The sequence below is a fragment of the Neophocaena asiaeorientalis genome, unplaced genomic scaffold (assembly GCF_003031525.2).
Source record: "Neophocaena asiaeorientalis asiaeorientalis breed wild unplaced genomic scaffold, Neophocaena_asiaeorientalis_V1.1 scaffold118, whole genome shotgun sequence".
Lineage (NCBI taxonomy): Eukaryota > Metazoa > Chordata > Mammalia > Artiodactyla > Phocoenidae > Neophocaena > Neophocaena asiaeorientalis.
In genome coordinates, this window is record NW_020175528.1 from 14,027,497 (window position 1) to 14,047,901 (window position 20,405).

The 20,405-nt window shown below is 40.7% G+C and overlaps 1 protein-coding gene across 8 annotated transcripts in view; it reads left to right on the top strand.

The window, feature by feature from the left end:
- MME (membrane metalloendopeptidase) overlaps positions 1 to 20,405 on the top strand; it is a 261,860-nt gene that overhangs the window by 185,630 nt on the left and 55,825 nt on the right. For all 8 annotated transcript variants that reach the window (XM_024769130.1, XM_024769124.1, XM_024769125.1 and 5 more), the window contains exon 4: positions 19,829 to 19,990. In XM_024769130.1, coding sequence (XP_024624898.1) covers positions 19,829 to 19,990 — 162 coding nt within the window. The remainder of the gene's footprint in view (positions 1 to 19,828; positions 19,991 to 20,405) is intronic.

Genomic DNA, 20,405 nt, shown 5'->3' on the forward strand with positions numbered 1-20,405 from the left:
GTGATACTTGCAACAATAAGGAACCTCAAGAATGTTATACTAAGTAAAATAAGTCAGACAATCATAAAACCTGCATATTATGTAACTTCATTTATATGAATTTACAGGAAAGGCAAAACTGTAGAGGCAGAAAGTAGAATAGCTATTGCCTAGGGCCTGGGAGTGGAGCAGGGATTCCTGCAAATGGGCAAAAGGAAACCTTTTGGGGTGATGGAATTTTTCTAAATTGGATTGTGGTGATCACTGCACAGCTGTATAAATGTATTAAAAGTCATTGGGTGAATCTTATTGTATGCGGATAAAAAGCAACAAAATCACCCTTATCCCTTTTTTCCCATCTCTCCAGTGTCCATTTGTAAGTAATTATCTTCTGTTTTGATCTTATGCTTGTTATTTGAATTAAATATTGAGTCCGTTGATTCCTGTTTCCACAATTCAAAGTGATTATGTGTAGTTTTCAATGCCTACCAAATCACTAAATAACTTAACCTTCTCAGTTTGAGTGAGCCCCTATTATTTGATCATATTAGTGTTATATTGATGAAAAGTCTGTGGAAATTGTAAATCAACTAGGAAGGTGAAGTTATTTCGGAATTAGACATTGGAAGCATTGTTTCCATGTGCTGGAGTTTCACTTTCAGAGCAAGTGAGAGATATATGTGGTGTGGTAGGGCCAGGTGGACCTGTCATCTGTCAATCAAAGGCAGAATACTGGGTCTACCACAAAGTGGATACTGGTGACAGTCATACTTCTGGGAAAATGTGTTGGTTTTTCATAAGGGTTCTATGAAATGTTTCCCTTTTCACCTTGACTACTAGTGTGTCAAGAGACTTGTTTTTAACCTATAATTATAATCTTTGTATACATTTGATTCATTAGCATTATTCATGCCCTCCTCCTTCTTTCTCAGCTAATGTATTTGATTTTATTTCCTGTATCCCTGTAAGGCCACTTTGAATTCTTTTATGAACAATGTAGGTTAATAATTAGATGACTAGAATATAGATAAATTCCAACAATAGATATGTGCAGGAGCAAGGCTGTTAGATAGTAAACTTTATTTCAAAGAGATGCAAGTGTTATGAATAATTAAGGCACAATCTTTTGAAAGATTACAGCTTCTTTTTCCACTAAGCCAACAACATGGTAGAACTAAGATGTAAGTTCAGGCCCACATCCTGTGTTGTTAGTATGCGATCTTAATTAAGTCAGTTCAGCCCTCCGCGTTTCATTTTCCTTACCTACAAAATTGAAATTAAAAGTGTCTTATTTTACAGAGAAACAGCAAAGATTAATGACAGCCTATTTCATGTTATACATCCTTCAAGGAGATGCACCACAGGTATAATGCACAGATATATCCCATTTAATGTGTTCTTTCATGAAAGTAACAGATGCGCTACTTAAAGCTATTTATTGAGGAAAAAAAAGCTATTTAGTGAGAATCAAAAGAAAGCAGTCAATATATTTTTTAAGTGGAAGGTGTAGCCAAAAATAGAGAGAGGGTAGGGGGTGGAGGGAGGGAGAGAGAGAGAGAGAGAGAGAGAGAGAGAGAGAAAGTACATTTTAGATAGTCTCGGGTAAAAATGTCATCTCTTATTAACATTTTCCTTGACTACTGTGCTTTATGTTAGCACAGGGAGTGACAGTTCAGCCTGTGAATGAACTGTAAAATGAACACAATCAGAAATGGGCACTTGGATCCATGTTTCCTGTAAAGCAAAATGCTTTTTTTTGTTTGTTTTCTGTAAAGCCAGTCAAGCACAACTTGATTCGAACACGTAGCTATTCTGTGCTCACCCTTGCAGACATTCACTGTTAGCCCTTCCCTCCCCAGTGATTAACCCCTCAAAGTAAATAAGCCAGAGGCCTGTGGTAAGAGGAGAATAACTAGATTCTTGTTATTCAAAGCGTGGTCCACTGTACCATCAGCATCAGCTGGGAACTTGCAAAAATGCAAATTCTCAGGCCCCACCTCAGACCTATTGAATCTGCAGCTGCATTTTTAGTAGAGTCCCGGGAGAGGAGAGTGCACAGTAAAGTTTGAAAAGCGCTGAAGACTGGTGATTCTCAGCTGTGGCTGCTTATTAGGATAATTGGGGAAACTTTTAACATATACCCATGCCAGACCTCCCTCCTCTCTGACACGCAGAGTTCCAATTCCTTCAGCGAAGTGGTTTCTGGTAAGTGTTGGGGGAAAGGAATTTAAGTAAATAAATTGACATTAAGATATGTAGGAATTCCCTGGACGTTTGCATTTTTAAAAGAAGGTATATGTTAACCAACTGGTTGCTTTAACGAGTGCAATTTCAGACTGCCGCTCAGTAAAAACTAAGTCAGAGCAGAGGGTCACTAGGCCTGTTTTTCTACTAATAATGGAGAAGCTGAACCTGGACTGTCCCCCTGAATTTCCCCAGTAGAATACGGGCACGGATGTTTTCATAGAGACTTCAGAACAATGTCTTTCCTCATCCATTCATCTATTCATTCGGTCATTTTTTTATATTTCTCAAAATCATTAATTGTGCACCTTCTAAATGTTGAGCGCTTTTCTAGACACTGGGAGTATGAACTAAGATAAGCCCTGCCCTCAGGAAAGTGACAGTCTGGTCAGCATGACAGACCAATAAACAAAATTACCATACGGTTTGGGTAAGTGCTAAGGCAGAGAGAAGCAGTGCTATAGTCATTCTGAGAACAGGGCGCCTAAACCACATCAGTCATTATAGACTGGCAGCTAGAGTGATTGTAACTAACAGGGCCAGGAAAGCATTCGCAAGAGGAAATGTCACCTGCTAGTTCAGAAGGCCACTCAGAGGTTGCCAGGCCAGTGGAGCAGAGGGCAGCATGTGCACAGGCTGGATGCAAGATGCATGCAAAGGCTGGGTGAGTGGATATGCAAGTGGTTCATGATGGCCGGCGTGTAATGTGAAATGCACTGGGTTATAATTCCTCTTCAGGTCTATAGAAAATGAATAAATATGTTATGGGGAGCATCTAAAGGATTTGAAGCAGAAGTGGAACATATTCACGCTTGCCTGCTGGCTAGCACAGACTTGGTGAAGTGGAGACAAAGATTTACCCACACAAGGGAATACTATTTCCAGGTCCCGGGTATGAGGGAGAGCTTAGCAAGGTTAAAGAACTGGAAGAATGGCTATAGGGCTGAGTCACAGTGGGCATGAATGTGGATGTGAGAGTGGGGGTGAGAAGGGTGTTTGAGTGCTGGCACAAGAGATAGGCAGAAACTGAATCTTGTAGTCTGTGGTAAAGTGTTTGAGCCTTCCTAATAGCAATGGGAAGTTACAGAAGGAGGGGTTTTCAGTGAAACATGACTTGGTCCGAATTGTTGAGAAGGGTCACTGACTGTACCTGAAGAATGACCCTGGGCAAGGAATTGGGCTACTGCACACTTAATCTGGATGAGAGCTAAGGGTTGCCTGGATTTGATGGTAACAGGGTGGAGAGAATAGATGGATTTGAGAAATATTTAGGAGGTAGAATTTATAAGGCATAGTGTTTATGTAAATATGTGAGGTTGTGAAAAAGGAGTGAAATGTAACTCAAGTTTCTGGCGTGAGAAACTAGGTGGTAAGTGTTGCCAGTCACTGAGCCAGGGAACACAGAGGAAGAGCTGCTCGGATAATAGGCTGGGGCCCATGCAGCAAAAAGTTCCCTTTGAGACAGTGTAGATTTGGGATACTGGTGAGTCTTCTGTGTGGCGAAGTTCAGGGAAGTCTAGGTTGGAGATAAGGATTCAGGAGTCATCAGCGTAGGGGAGAGGTGGTTGAGATTTCCCAGGAAGGAATGGAGATTTTTTCAAAGAAACTGAAGAGAAAGAGCCAGGGAGGTACAAGGAAAATCAGTAAAGTGTAAAATCACTGAAGCAAAAGTTAGAGAGTATGTTCAAAATCAGAGTCTGATCACTGGAGTTAAATGCAGCTGAGAGGTTGAGTAGGACAAGAAACGAAGGCAGAAAGGAAGAGGTTGAAGATTCCATTGAAGATGGGAAAGTTGATGGATCTTGTTCCTGGGGATGTAAGAGAGGATATATCCAGAGAAAAGATGGCAGAACCCCTCTTAAACAGAGGAGGACCCCCCTTCCTCTCTTACCAGGGAGAAAGCAGCAATGATAGTGTGCATGCAAGTACGGTTAGAGGCTGAGAAGGATGGGAAGCCATGTGGCTCATCCAGTTACTTCAGTTTTCTCTGTGTAAGAGGAAGTAAGGGTATTGAAGGCTGGAAAGGGCCAGTGTATGGAGTGGAAGGGAAGGCTAAGCAGGACCACGGAGAAAGGCTGTGCACAGAATTGATGGCCCTGTTGAAGCTGAAGGCCATAATTTGAAATGGCATTAAACCAGGAAGTTATGGGGTTTTCCCAGCATCACAGGTAATATCTTCCACAGATATTTATGGAGTACGGTTCTAGTTGCTGCAGATGCAGAAGTGAACAACACAAAGTCCCTGCTCATAAGGAGCTTGCAATAAAGAAGTCAATCAATAAATCTGTAAAAAACATTCTTAAATATCTTAGCCTAGAGTTGGAAGGGAAAAGGTAGGCAGCTGGGAAGATTCAGGGTAGGCTCATGTGCAGGGGCGAGGGAATGAAATACTTTGCTGAGTTGATGGTTTAAATGATGACACCACAGGATGTAGGTTGGATAGAAGGTGAAAGAAAGGCAAAGGAAGAACAGAGTGAGCATGAAGTGAGAATTCTCAGGAAAGTAGAAGAGCAGGTGCAGAGGGAATAAAGAAATGAAGAAACTTCTGAGTATGGGAAGGCCAAAGTGTAGGTTACTCAAGTTGAAGATTTCAAAGGTAGAACTGTTCTTGGTGTTAACAACATTAGGACCATGAAAATGCAGGTACAGATGTGGAATGGAGGTGAAGGTCATGAGAGTTTCTAAGGTTAAGAAATTCTTAAGCCAGAGAGTAGCAGAGATTGTCCACATAGTCCCTGATGTTACTTGGGAAGATGGTAGAACATTTGTGGAAGGGAAGACCGAGCGAGGCGTTGAGTCTTTAATAAACAAAGATGAATGTCTAGGAAGTTAGTGGATGACAGAGATAAAGTAGATGAGGTGGGTGGGAATGGTCAGCTGGCAGAATCCTAAATAAACACAGTGGAGAGGAATGATTTGGAGGCTGTATAGAGTGATAGAAGAAGACTGGTTTTGTTTTTCAGTGTGCAGAGTGCTGAGGGAGAGAGAGAGCTTAAGGGGAGAGGGTTTCCCTTAAATCAGAGAGCTGAAGGGAGTATCCGTGAGTAGGCTCAGGGCTTAATAAATCATGCCTTCTTGCCCAAGATGACTCTAGAAATGCTCTTCTAATCCTGTTTCCTCATACAACCCAAAGCCCTTTCTTTCATTCTCTAGAGGTAGGATTGTAGGAGATACCCTTCTGAATGGAGGGAAATGTTTGCCGACAAGAGTCAGATTCTAGAATCATAGGATGTGCCACCCGATCTAGAAATTAGTCCACACGGGGTAGGGTTTTCAACTTCTTTGTTGTCATATGTGATAATGTCACTCCAGTGGATCAACAGCAGCCGGTAAAAGGAGACACTGGAGGGCTGCCTGTCTGGCATGTTGTGCGGGAACTCCGTTTGATGGAATTCGAATTACTCATGAATTCATTTTTATTTGTTTTTTCACCAGCTTAGATAAAAACTCAAAGTGAATCAGTGAGTTCTTATCTCAAAACAAAATGTTTGTTTAAACATTTTTCAGAGGCACGATCTCCCTTCAAAATTAAAAGAAACACACACACACACACACACAAAAAAGCCACTATTTGGGCTTCCCTGGTGGCGCAGTGGTTGAGAGTCCGCCTGCCAATGCAGGGGACGTGGGTTCGTGCCCCGGTCCGGGAAGATCCCACATGCCGCGGAGCGGCTGGGCCCGTGAGCCATGGCTGCTGAGCCTGTGCGTCCGGAGCCTGCGCTCCGCAACGGGAGAGGCCACAACAGTGAGAGGCCTGCGTACCGCAAAAAAAAAAAAAAAAAAAAGATAAAATTAAAAGAAACAAAAAAGTCCAAACAGAACTATCACATTTCAGATACTTTTCAATCCAGAGAAGTCTGACAGTAGGTACCTTAGCTTGAAACTAATAAAGAGAGGTTTGGTCCACAGCACAGGCTAAAGGATTAGGAAGTCAAACTGAAATCAATTAGCAGGTAACCAGTAGCCAGCAGTGCATCTGTTTCTTTGTGCTTGATGCTTAAAGCAAAAACAAGCAAGCCAACTATAAAATGGTGAAGATGGCTTAGGCCATATCTTTTAAGTAGTTCCCTTTGTTAATCAAGGCTTTCTTGAACTTCAAAGAAATTCTTATTGAAAGAACTCCCAAATCATTAAAGACTTATAATAAGATGTGCTTGAGGATCTAGTAGTTATTTAAAAATACTTCCAGAAAAGAAAGCTTTTGTAAAATCTAGGGGCTTAATTTTCTGGTATAATGAAATTAGTTGAGTGAAATTAGATGTTTCTGATACCTCTGCCAGTCTGAAGCCAAAATGAATTCATTATCCCTGAACACATGTATGTAGCAATCAATGATTTCACTAACTTAGAAGCCAAGAAACAAAGTATTAACAATTGTATTTGTTCAGAGAAATAATTTAACTATATTTAAGTGAATCAAATAAAAAAGCAATATATGAAAAGTCATTAACTGAACAGAATATTTCTCAAAGCCCTGTGTATATAATATTCTGTAGCAAGGAAATGACAATGTGTTGAGAAGAAATGGCACAAGTGAAACCTTGAAAGTCCCCTTAAACTCGTATCCATGCGAATATGAATCTTTAAAAGAGAATATAAGTTAGCAGCTATAGATACTATGAAACTTTACATGATGCATTTCAACAACTATGTAATAAAATTAAAACAAAGAAAAGAAGTGGGAGGATTTGCAAAGCTGACAAACTGGTTGAGTTCCATGAAGGCCCTTGTTGCAGGATCAGCCCCATTGCAGGCCCAGGCCCTTACCAAGAACAAGGTCAGCGACTCTGGTTCCATCTCCAGTCAGTCTCACGTCTGGTGAGCTGCCTCTGACCCCAGCTCTAGTGAGTGGGTTCCTACCTTGTCCCCTGGGACCTCACTTCTGGCTCATTCCCTAGCTATGGAAATTGAGTTTCTGCTTTTTCTTCCCCATCTTCTGGGACTGAAACCCAGCTTAGTTCTTAACCTCATTGCCTTTTGCCTGAAGAACTTTCTTGGATCACCACACTGTCTGCTGGGTACAGCCCCCTCGTCACAGCTGCCTGCAGTTCCTTGTCCCTGTGTAGCTTCTCTCCATTGCTCTTAGCCAGGAACTTCCTCTGTTGATGATTCCTTCTGGTCTATCTAAAATAGGATTCAGTCTCACTGGATTGGCTCAGACTGCTTCTACCTGAGCCCAGTTTATGTACATGACACACATTTTATATGGAAGAAAAATGTTTCTTCATTTGCTGAGGAAGAAACAACTCGCTAATGTTATATGCCAACACAGAAAGCCAAGGATCCGGCTTTTCCCTCAACCATCAGCCAACCACACCTATTAATTTTAAAAACTTAAGGAGGGAGGAATCAGTTCTTTGTCTTGTTTTATTTAAATATAAGAAAATCTAATTAAGTGTTGAAAGTTCAAAATCTTTCAGACACTGCCTATCCGACTTTAAATGAACAATAAAAGCCATTTTTATTCGAGTGTAGTAACAGGCATAAGAAACCAGTATCAAAATATTTTAGATCTGATAAAGTAAAAGTATGGCTTTTAAATAACAGGTGGTGATAATTTCCTAACAGAAGACTTAACTGAGAATGAAGGATTCCTTTGGAGTGTCTATTATGAACTAGTCATTGTGCAAGGTGTTGGAATAAGAATCGTTGCTGTGGGTAAAGGGCGTACCTATAATTATCATTGTTTTTATATTCTGTGGATTACCTGGAAATATACTTTGAGTTATTTCTTAGAAACTGCACATCTCATACTGATAACTTATTTCATGGTTGATGGTCTAAGGCTCCATCTCTCACCTAGCCATACAGTCGTACAAATGATGCCGTGATGTATGAACCTTACAGAAGAGGTCGTCCGGCAGCTTAACATCTGCAATCCACGAGAACTCTGTCTAGATTCATGGGGAGACCTTGTCCAAACTAGGGCTCCTGAAAGCCTAAGTTGACTTGGCAAGGGCATGTGTTGAAGAGATGATTTGGAACTTTCTGACCAGCCATACAGATAGATTGAGGATGAAAGGACCCGCTTCTATTAGATGCCCAAGATAAGGACTTCTAGGACAAGGCTGGCTGTTTCCTGCAAGCTCAGCAAGAGTAAATCTTTCTTCCCATGATCAGATCTCTTTCCTAAACTGGACAGGGTGACAAAGGCCAAGCCCCTGACTATTAGTTCCCACAGGTCTCTTTCCACCAATCAAAGACAGGTAGGGTTCCTCCTGGGATTCTGAGGCCCTGGGGATCTAGCTCTTCATTCTTTATCTATCCTGTATCCTTCCTTCTGAGAATGGCCTATCTTTCCACACTCACAGAGAGCCGCTCTACACTCCGGTCCTCTTTCGATTGCCTCTTTTATCAAGGCTGTCACTCACCTTCTCTGCCTGGACCACAACTCTGTTCCTGACTCACATATCTGTTGAATGAATGAAGGAATGAAATGGCTTCCCTCTTCCATCTTTGCCTAGCTAACTCTTTCGCTCCCAGCACATCCTATATGCTTACCCATAACTCACGTCTCACTTGCAGTTAGTTGTGCAATGTCTAGTTTTGCCCCCTGTAATAACTATTTCTATCTTACTTGTCAGTCTGTTTCCAGCAGCTAGCAAGGTGCATGGCACATAGTAAGTTGTCAATAAATATTGGTTGCATAAATGAATATTTAATTTATTTTTTATATTTATTCTGTCAGGTTCCTTATCTTGGTCACAAAACCAATGTTGTCTAGGCAAGGTGTTTGTTAGGGCACCTGATACACAAATATAGCAGCAAAGAAGTGGTCTCATTCGGGCTTTGTCTCACATATGTAAATTAGATTTCTCAGTTCTGTATCTCCCTCTCAAACTCTTTTCTGTCTGATCTATCTCCTTTGCTAGCAGTAAAGTCAATTACTCTCTTCCTTGGTTGTTTAATTTACCTAGTTAATTCTACCCTCCTAAGCTAGAACTGGGTCAACAAGGAAACAGTTTCTGTATGCATTTCTTTTTCCCACTATTTTCCTGTTTCAGGGAGATTTTTCAACTAATCTCCTACTCAGGTAAGCATTTCCAGCTCCTTGCGACCAAAATCTCCATTAGTCTGGGCTTTCTTTTCCAATTCCAGTTCTCTCAGAGCTTCTTCCTTCTCAGTAACTCATCTCTGCTCTCCTTTAATGAGGCCCTGTGCTCGCCTTCCCTTGAGTGTCTCTGTTTGGCTAAGTGCTGCTGGTTTTTGACCATCGTCCTCGAAGTTTCCTCTATCCCAGGTTGCTTCACTCATAGTACGCTCATTCAGACTCCTGGTCAGCTCACACATACACGCATAATAAGCTTATTTATAGACGCACACTGCAAGTGACTCCTTACCTCTAAGTCACATAAAATAGGAGCTTTACTTGTCAACTGAATACTACATAAGTTCAGGAATTGGAAATGAGAACAGAGCATAACAACCCTTCGTTTCTAGATATAGTTACACTATAGGAGTTCATATTCATCATAAAAGAAACAGTCTTGTGTCAGAGGAAGACCTGCAAATTCTGTGAGGGCAGGGATTATATCTGTTTATTCGCCATGACATATATTCAGATCCCAATAGTGTCAGACATGTAGGGGTACTCAAAAATAGTTGAAATGAAATGAAAAGTTTCAGAGTCTTTTCATGGTCCACAGGGAAAAAAATCTTTTTGGAGAAGACAGATGATTTAGCATAACCCTCTGGGTCTTCTATAATAGAACAGAGATATATATTCATTAAAAAATATATAAGCATGTAGAGCCTAATACCACCTTGTGTCAACTAAATGCCTAGTTTGTGAATACATACTAAATTTCATAGTGCCCACTGGAGAAGAGTTTCTTTTTGTTTTTACAATTTTGACTTCGTTTGAGGTAGCATTCTACAGCACCAGTGACCCAGCTAATCCTTTTGCTATGATCTTTTTGTACCACGCCCTAACCAAAATTGATGCAAAGGCAGAATGTTTAGAGTTACTCTCAGTAATTACATATTACTGAAGTTGGACTCATCATTTCTGTTCAACAGTGTGATCCAAAATTGCAAAATGTTTAAATGGGAGAAACATGGGTATGTAATTTCATTGCTTCCTCTTCAGAAACATCCACCAGTGTCCAGGAAGCTTAGGATCTAACTGATGAGAGTTACTTAGGGAGCAGTGTCGCCTTTTCATAACCTTCTATATCTTTCCTTAAAAAAGGAACATTATTATTCATTAACATTATAATCAACACATAGCCTTGATAACTTATTTTAAGTGATATATTGTATTTAAATTGCACTATAATCTCTAATAGCTTTTTGCCAGCAAAGACTCTTTTTGGATTTAAAATGCAAATTGGACTTGAAAAAGAAAATTTATTTTTAGACTTACGGCACTTTAACTTAACTGTAACACAGTTTCAGGGCTTCCATTTGTTAACAGAATGTTTTTGGTTGTGAATTTTGGAGGAATCCCTACTGGAAAATTATTGAGTGTCCTCTCTTGGCTGTGAGCCATTCATTTAAATGGGCTATGAGATAAGGCTGAAGAATTTCACTAATTTGGGGAGAGCCAACTAAAGATTATTACTGTAGGCCCATTAGACTTGAGATTTCTGTAATTATCTCAACAAGTTCTAAAAATCTAGGGTCAGATGAGGTGAAGAAGTTTATGTAGCTATGCTCATGTTATGGAGCCATAAAATCTTAATTGGGCATCAGAAAGACAGTGATTGCTACATAATTTAATTTGGATTCTCTCTCTGTGGAGCTTCCAAAATTTTTTTAATGCTATTTGGAGTTACAGAAGGATGATACTGTAGAAAAACATCAGTTTAAAATTAGACCTAGGCTCTATCTAAAGTCATATTGGTGGCTTTGGGCATGTAACCACTCTATGCCTAGGTTTCCTTAAAACAGAGGTAACATGTCCTATTTATAGAGCAATGGGAGGATATTATAAGGAAGGAATATAATCAAAGCCAGAGAAGCAGTTTAACATCATAGTTAAGAGCCTAGGCTTTGGCCACCAGACTGCTTGAGGATAAACTTCAGTTTTGCTACTTACCAACTGTGTGACTTTGGATACAGATTCCTTACCATCAATTTCTATAGCTAGAAAGTGGAGACAAAAATATTGCTACCATATACAGTTTAAATGATAAACAAAGTCAAGGAATTTAGAAAATTGACTCGCATGAAGTAAGCACTTGGCGCCTGACACAGGTCAAACATTGACTTATTATTATTATTACATAAGCATCTTTGGCTGAACCCTAATGAAAATCCTATAGTTTACATTTTGCCTATAAATCTGACAGTGAGTTTATCTGTAAATCTCATAGCAACTGGATTCCAGGTTAAGTATGTATAGCATGTGCCTGTGTGTATGTGGGTGTGAGTGTGCGTTTGTGCCTATGCGTTCAAGGTAAATTGGTCACATGTGTACATGAAATACAATTATGAACTACTCCTCAAGCTAAAACACAAAAAATAGGTCTCCTTTCCTGAGAATTGCAGCTCTACAGAAAAAATTCACTATCTTGGAACTTCCCTCAAATCTACTTGTGTAAATACACAGATAATTTCTGCACAGTTATATAGAGGTGACTTTTCTTGGTGCTGACCAATTGGACTAGTGCAAGACTTGACCTTGGCTTAGCTGGAACTTACCCAGTGGCTGACAGGGAGTGTTGACTAAATGATTAACTAGCAGTCCTGATTACATCCAGCATCGGGTGTTCCCTCCCATTCTTCCCCCCAACCTTTCTTCAACCAAGATATCACAAAAGCAATTTGAAACAGGGATTTCGTTTAAAAGGGAGGATTGGATTTTGCAAGAATCCAGAATGTTTGTAATGAAAACTGTTTGGTTTTATTAGTATTAGTTGGTGTGCTTGCTAATATTCAGTCATTTTCTCTTTAGGAATGGTCCCCCAGATTCTAGTTTCCACATTGTTGCCTTCTGAATGGAGTCCTTTGTGACCCATTGTGATTACATTGCATTTTCCTTGTGTTCTTTCAAAACGTTCTGACTCTGCCTTAATTTTGGTCAGGGGGTGGTGGGAGGAGGGTGGCAGCAGGGGAATGAGGTCAGCGATACTTTCAGAATGTTGTCAAAGGAGATTTTTTAATTGTCAAAAATTGCCTAGTAAGTAATATCAAGCTTGGTATCTATTAATAAAGCAAACATTTAGGATAGGAGTTTGGGTCAGAAATGAATGTCCTAAGACCTTCACAGGAGCATTTGCTCTTGGGTGCCCCAGCATTTCTCTGACCTCTTCTGGACACTTCCATAGCAGTCATAAGCCAGGCTGATGTTTACAGTGATTTTTAAGATACCAAAATGAAAATGTTGTGTGAAAATGTTTTGGGAGCAAAAAACCAAGGGCGTAGGCCGATTGGGAGAGAACAGAGCTGAAAACAGTTTTGCTCATAAAGGCTTCCTTAAACCTTACTTATGCAGGGCGAGAACCATCAGTGAAGAAGTTTTGCCACCAAGCCAGATATGTGGCATATATGTTATAAATAGATGCCTAGCCTATTTAAAATGTTCGACACCAAAATATATAGTGACCAGGATTTTTTGAAAAATACAGTAGTAATTGAGAAAGAAGTGATTTGAAACCATTCCCACTTAATATTGTTGCTTTTTGTGCACATTTTCCTGGATATTTTTTTAAAGCCTCAAAGAAAAAATGGACAAAAGCGTAGTCAATCCTAATCATTTACAGATTTCCTATTTGCTAATTCACCTACTGGCTGAAATTTATTTGTTACCCCCAAATCAATACTCACGGTGCTTTCGAGGTCTTTTACAGACATACACAGATTGATGAAAGATTTCCATCACTCTGCACACATGTACCCAGCTGAGATCCAACAAGGAGATTGTAAACAAGGGTCCTTCTCTCAGTCTATTTAGTGCCACGTTTTTCACATATTCTGTGCTTTTTGTTAGTGATTTAACTGTTTAAAATGGCCCCCAAGCCTAGAGCTGAAGTGCTGTCTAGTGTTCCTAAGTGCAAGAAGGTTGTGATGTGTCTTACAGAGAAAAGACATGTGTTGAATAAGCTTCATTCAGGTATGAGTTGTAGTGCTATTGGCTGTGACTTCAATGTTAATGAATCAATGATATATATTAAATCAGAAATTAAACAGAAACAGACATAAAACAAGATTATGTATTGATCAGTTGATGAAAATACTGTGTGATCAGAGGCTCATAGGAACCTAACACTATTTTCCAAAGGTCAATGGTTCAGTATTTGTTAATTCAATGTTAGTGTTGACTTTAGAACAAAACCCATCAAATAACGAGAATCAGCCCTATTCATAATTCCTGCTAATCCACTCGCATGGGAAAGCATCAGTGATCTACTGAGTAGGGATCCACGTTAAATAAACTTAAACCCACAATTAAGTGCCAGCAGAGGTTCATGCTATCCAGCTTATTCATTTGCTGCTTGTGGCAATCATATTTATTTGAGATTTTCATTATTTTACTGAGAGTTTCCCCAGGATTACTTGACATATGCAGAAATCTCTTTAAAACACACATGAACATTCACACACACAGCACCAGAAAAGTAGCCTCTATGGAATGTACATGTATCAACATAGAAATATTTCTTGTGTATAGTGCCTAAAATTCTATTTTCAGTTAGCAAGCTATCGATGCTGTTGGCATATAGATAAGAAAGGGGGATCATGTGACATTGGAAGCCATTGGCATTCAAAGACAGACCAAGGATTGCCCCTTCTTGAGGTAGACATGTAGCAGGTTTCCAGTGTATCTGCAATTCTGCCATGTCTAATCATGTCTGGCGATGAGTAGAGTGGTTGTGTCTCTGGTCTGTTGCCTGAGAGGGCCAGGAGCCTCCTAAGATAGAGAGAGCTCATCTCAGAGGAATAAAAAGTCAAGCTCAACAAAAATGTCCCTTGAATAAAGCCTTTCCCATCAGAGAAGTGATTCTGAATATAGTTCAGCTTTTGCTGTTGCAGTCGTCCCCCAAACCAGGCCCATTGGTCCTTGTGGTTCTTGGGAGAGGAAGGTATAGAGATAAAATCTAAGAGAGCTCTTCACCTGGAGGCACCATGAGCCCTCCTGGGAACTCCTCTAGGACAATGATGATGGAAGAGAGGCATTCTCCCTGTATCACAGGGCTCCAACCCCAGAGGTTATGGATGGGGTCTGGGACAGGAGGTCGTAGAGGTAAAGCCAGTACAGAGAGTGGAGAACTGAGGAGAGTGGACTTGTACAGGAGACACACGTGTGGCTCCCTGCCATCCTGTGCCAGGGACTCAGAAGGGACAATTGTACTTAGAAATATGGGTTGTCATGACATGGGCCCATTTGTACTTACAGACTGGAAAGGCAAGAAGAAATAGGCCTGATTCATCTAAGTATGGGACCGTCTTTACTTCCTGATATTAGATTCCCCTGTTTTCATTTTCTGTGTTTCTCTATTGGCTAATCTGATAGTTCTCCCCTGGATGGACATTAGAATCACTGAGGAAGCCTTAAAAAATGCCTGGACCACCTCAAAGATTCTGATTTAATTGATCAGGGATCTATCCTTGGCATCTGTATGTTTAAAGGCTTCTAAGGTGATTGACATGGTTAGCCAGAGTTGAAAAATACTGCTGTACAACATATCACTGAGAATTTTCACCCTCCATCATCCATCCTGTTCTATCCAGAGGAAGGTTAGGCAAGAACCCTGCTACGTGTCCACCTCAAGAAGATGCACTTTGGGGTGTGCCTTTGAGTACGAAAGGCCTCCGTGCCACTTTCCTGTCTGTTTGCCCCACTGTGAAGAATTCAGCTGTTTTTTACCCTTTCTTCCCGGCCACTACAGACTCCAAATTCTGATGCTTTCTTCTTCCTTGGACTAGTTGCTGGTGATAAGGCTGACACTGAGGAGGGAGGGACGCTGTGGCGACAAAGGCAGGGAGCAGACAGAGTAAAGAAGGGGGCATGGCAAGGGGAGAATAAAGGCTAATTGGGAAAGAGTGGAGGAGGAGAAAGCAATGGAGCATGCCCACTGCTTCTCACACACCCCCACCTGATGTAGCCAAAGTACGGAGGGGAGAGGGTGAGCTTGGAGCCATGCACACCTAAGTGCAAGTCCTGGGTTTCCATCATTTACTAGCTGCTTGATCTTGGGGAAGCTACTTATTCTTGTACAACAAAGAAGTGGGGAAGCTCAGGGATTCAAAACAAGTCTGCCTGATTTAAGCACGCCAAACATTTTCTCAGCTTATACAGCATGTCCTAATCCATACCCTCACAATAGACCCTAGTAATGAATACAGTAATTAATAACATCCCAGATGGTAGTTGAGTTTGTTTTTAAATTCCTATGATCAAATAAGTTGGGGAAATGTTACAAGAAGATTAGTTGGGAAAAAAATGGTGTGCCATTTATTATCAGCGTAGAACATTCAGAATTGTCATTCATAAGAAGTAAGCTCATTACTAATAGATTACTTTTCTTGTCTTTATGTGACTATTTTCTTGAATTAAAAATAAACTTTTTTCTTATTGCAAAAGCAACACATGTTCATCTAATACAAATTGGAAAATAATGATAAGCAAATAAAACAAAATTAAACACACTCATAATCCCTCCACCCAGATATAACTGCTGTAAAGGCCTTTTAGACTTTCTTTGTTTTTATACAGATTTTCAAAAATCGTAATATACACTTTCTTTCACTTTATAAACATCTGGTCAACAGCATTCCACGTCAATACATTGGCCTTTACTACATCACTTTTTATGTCTGCTTACTAAGGTGAAATAATTTTATTTGTTTTTAAACCACATTTGTTTACTCAGATGTCAGAAACCCACAGATAAGGAAACATCTGAAGAGCCCAGGTGTGGCTATGTGGAGAGGTTGAGTAATTCAATGTGCAAAATATAAAAACAATTTTAACCAGTTTGACAGTGGTGCGTCTGTTTCCTATGGCCCTTCTACCCATGAGTCTACCGCCGACTTCAAAGTAAAGGCAGCGCAGAGGGGGTCCAGAGGATAAGGTGCAAAACGAGAATCAAACCCATGATAAGAGATTAAAGGAAGGTTGATCAAAGCCCCAGCATAAAAGTGCTAGCCCATGACTTGCCTTGCCTTGGCCCATGGCCCCAAAATATTCATCAGAGCAGAGCTCTCTTTGAAGTGATTGGAAGCGCCTGTGCTCAGATGAGCTCTCTGGTCAAAGGGCAGTTTTAAAAATGGCGTAGAAGGGGTTGGCAGAGCTGCCTCTCCCTCTCTTGTCTTCACATCCCTCACAAACTGCTTGAATGCTGCTTCTTTGGTTTGTTGTCCAGATGTAAGTAGTGTAACTGGGTATCAAGTGAGCAATTCAACCTAAGAGGGAAAGGATCACCTTTTTCCATTATGGGAGATGTGGGAAGTAGGGCTACAAGAACGTGGCAGTGGATTTGCGCTCATGAGCATGGAACTGCAGCCACTGCTCGTCCTTTTCAGGCAAGGCAGGTGGTACTTCCAGAGAGGCAGTGAGACTTGTTCATTCCTCTCCCTGTTCATTCTACTTGCTGCTCTCCCAAATAGGAGTTTTTGGCTCTTTGTGGTGTTAGGACATAAACTATCCATTTCCTCAGAGAAGAGAGGAAAATAGAAGTGCTCCCAAAATGGCAGTTGCCTTTACAACGTTCAGCTTACATTTTTAAAAGTATGTTAAAAGACAAGAGTTATATAAAATTGCTAAAAATGTGTGCTTAGAATGTCTTTAGGTAGCAGTCCTTTCAGGTTCCAATTTTCTGGTTTTTCACTCTACACGATAATCTTCTGTTCTTTAGGGTCTTTATTTTTACTTCCCCTGTCATCTAATCTTCATTTCCTTCAAAGTGCAAGGGATTTGCATTTTCTCTCTACCTTTTTAAGGTCAATTTCTTAATCTTTACTTGAGGTTTCAAGTTAGAAATTTTACTGAGAAGTCTTTACTGAGCACAACGTTAGGCCCTGAGAGAAAACTGGAAAATGTATCTCCTCCTTTACGGAACCACAGTCCCGGTGAAGAGACAATGGATTTTCCAACAAAAAAAATGAATGTGGTGTCAGCCGATATGGGCTTTGGAAGGACAATCCTTCATGAAGAAGGAGAATTTGAACTGGGCCTTGAATATGCCTGAATTATGGTCAAAGTTACAGAAGCAGAGAACTGTAAGGTGTTTCATAGCAGAAAATGAATACATTCATTAGATTGGGGCAGATGGCTCATGTTAGAAAGTAGTGAAAGAAGCTTCACTAGGTATAGTGAAGTAGAATAGTTCAGAACTATAGTTCATTGTTAGAATGTGCTGTGAGTCTGGATTTTATTATGAATGCAAGAGGATTATACTGAAAACTTTGAAGTGGAAAATGGCTTACTGAAATGACAGGACAATGTGAATCTGACTGACACACAGGATGAATGGGGTGGGGAGAGACCTGGGGCCATAGTTTGGTTGAAAGGGCATGAAAAGAGCCTGAGAGAGGAGGGCCCAAGGAAGAGTAGAAACTGGGACCTGGAAGGATGGATGGACTCTGGAGGCTGTGAAATGAGAGCTGGTCTGACCTGCAGGAGCTGGAGAGGGGGGCGTGTAGGAGGAGGGAAGAAGGGGGCTCACTGATGATTCAGTAATGTCATCACACATAAACTTAACTGCATGACTTTTACTGAAGTGCTAGGTGATGGGATTACAAAGAGGTTAAGTTCATCAACAGAATGGTTAGGAAGACACAGTAGGTATTCACCTGAGAAATTCAAAGTAGCCTCATCTAAAGCCTCTTTAAGACTGAGTGAGGCAGTGAGCTCTCAGGAGTTCAGAGAAAGAAATTTTCCCTAAAGTTTGGAGTCACGGGAGCTTCAGGAAGAGATGGGACATAAGACGAACCTTGAATAGTGGGTAGAATTTGGAAAGAATGGGAGGAGGAGTTAAAAGGGTGGGGTGAGGGGGAGAGAAACAAAGGCATGAGGTAGAGAAGCACAGGAGTGTTTGTGGCACGTGGAGTTAGCCCATCTGGCTGGAGCAGAGTTTGTATGAAAACTCAGAGAGGAAGAAAAAAAAGAAGGTAGAGACTTTTGATTAGCTAAGTTAAAGAGTTTGTAATTTAACCTGGGCGACGTCAAGCCACTGACATTTTTGAGCAAGGGAGTGGCCAGAGCAAAAGGGTATTTGGTGAAGTTTAATCTATGAATGATACTCGACATATGTATAAAAGTAGGGAGATAATACTAGCAAGAGGAGTAGTTAGGTGACTTCTGGTCAAAAGGGATGAAGATGTAAAACTGATCTTCTAAAGAGTATAGAAAAGAGGCAAAAGAGTTACTGATAAGCCCAAGGGAGAGCAAGAAGTACAGAATTTTACTCTAGATTTCAAACACGGAAGGCTGTGATAACGATTGTGCTGTAGACCAAAGTATAAACGTCCAGAGAGGACTGGTTTGGAGGCAGCCCAGAGAGTTTAGTCTTAAAGAGGTGGAACCTGAGATGACAGCCAGGCAAACGTGTCCAGAAGCGGTTAGAAGCAGGGGCTTGAGGCTCAGCTGAAAGACAGATTTACCATTCCAAGTTGGAAAGTTCCACAGAGGTCAGCAATTCTTAAAAGTGTTTAATTAACTTATTTATTCAGAAAGTGAAGTATTTTCAGAAGCTCACTTGAGAATTTATACTCTCTTGATGCAGATGAATTCTCAATTGCTCTTTTGTTTTCCTTGCGAAACAGTTCCACTTGTATGAGAAAGAACAAGGGGAGGGCAGTGGAAGGTTTTCCTCACTATTCCAGGTGTAGAAGTTGTGGGCATTGAGGCTCCTGTACGTAATATTCTTCTCTTCAGTGGTAATACTTTATGAAAATTTTATACATCTTTCTATCAATTGCCACACCCACCACAGTGTTTTGCACACTGTAAATACTCAGTGTTGGTTGATTTGCACGTTCATCATAAATCTCAAAGATAAAATAGTGGACATAAGAAAAACTAACAAGCTTACAGCTAATCTTATAATGGCAGACTCTACAGAGACAAATGCAGAGCGGATATCAAATTTGAATTGCAAAAATTTTGTAAGCGGAAGTACAAGAAGCAATCACTGTAGCTTCAGATCTTTACTAAAACGATAAAATCCATTAACAATCCCACATGCCTTGGAGCCAGCCTCCTAGACATTCAAAGGTCACAGCACCTTGAAGAGCGGAGTCAACAGCCCAAGTTATCAGAGTGAGGAGTGACTCCAGGCCCAGACCTTCATTCATTTCCCCCCCCCCCCCCATCGGCAGGCGGACTCTCAACCACTGCGCCACCAGGGAAGCCCTGCATTCATTTTTTCATCTGACATAGGAACTAGCAAGAACCTCAGTTATTTAAAGGAGGGGGTGAGATATAGGATAGGAGGACCCAGACCTCTCAAGAATAAAACCAACGAACTACAGTAAAGGAAGAAGGACTATACACAGATAATATTCGTCATTCTACCTGAATCCACAGTTACACAAGTAAAAAGAGGAGCATCAGTCTGGTTGACTAGATCATAAAGAAGCAATGTGTCTCTTTTTTTCCCCTTCCAAACTTACAAAAATACACCCTTCATTTTATCTTATCCTTTCTCTGGTCTTTCAGCCGCTCGACTGATCCAGAACATGGATGCCACTGCTGAGCCTTGTACAGACTTTTTCAAATACGCCTGCGGAGGCTGGTTGAAACGCAACGTCATTCCTGAGACCAGCTCCCGTTACAGTAACTTTGACATTCTAAGGGATGAATTAGAAGTCATTTTGAAAGGTCAGTGGAGTTTGTGTCTATGCATCAAAGATTTCTCTCTTAATATATCCATTTCTTAAGATATAGCTCTTAGCGATTACAGGGAGTATCGCAAAAGACTAAAGTTGATAATCCCTCCAAGTTTTGTGGACCACCGCTGAGTCACTCTGAGGGTGGCAGACGCTGAAATGGATATGTTGGCATCTCTTAGCATTCCTGCTTTCATTTGTAGGTACACACGATAAAGCTCTATTATCCCTGGAGATGGGATCTTTATGCCATTTTACAGAAGAAATTAAATTATTGCCAGTAAACACCACCTGCATGTTCTTTCTACCCTGGCCCTGTGTTGAGGTCACTGTGAGATGTTACTGAGATTTGCCTTCCCAGAGTAGGTATATCTGTTCTAACCCAGTTAAGACACTCTCCCTGGGAA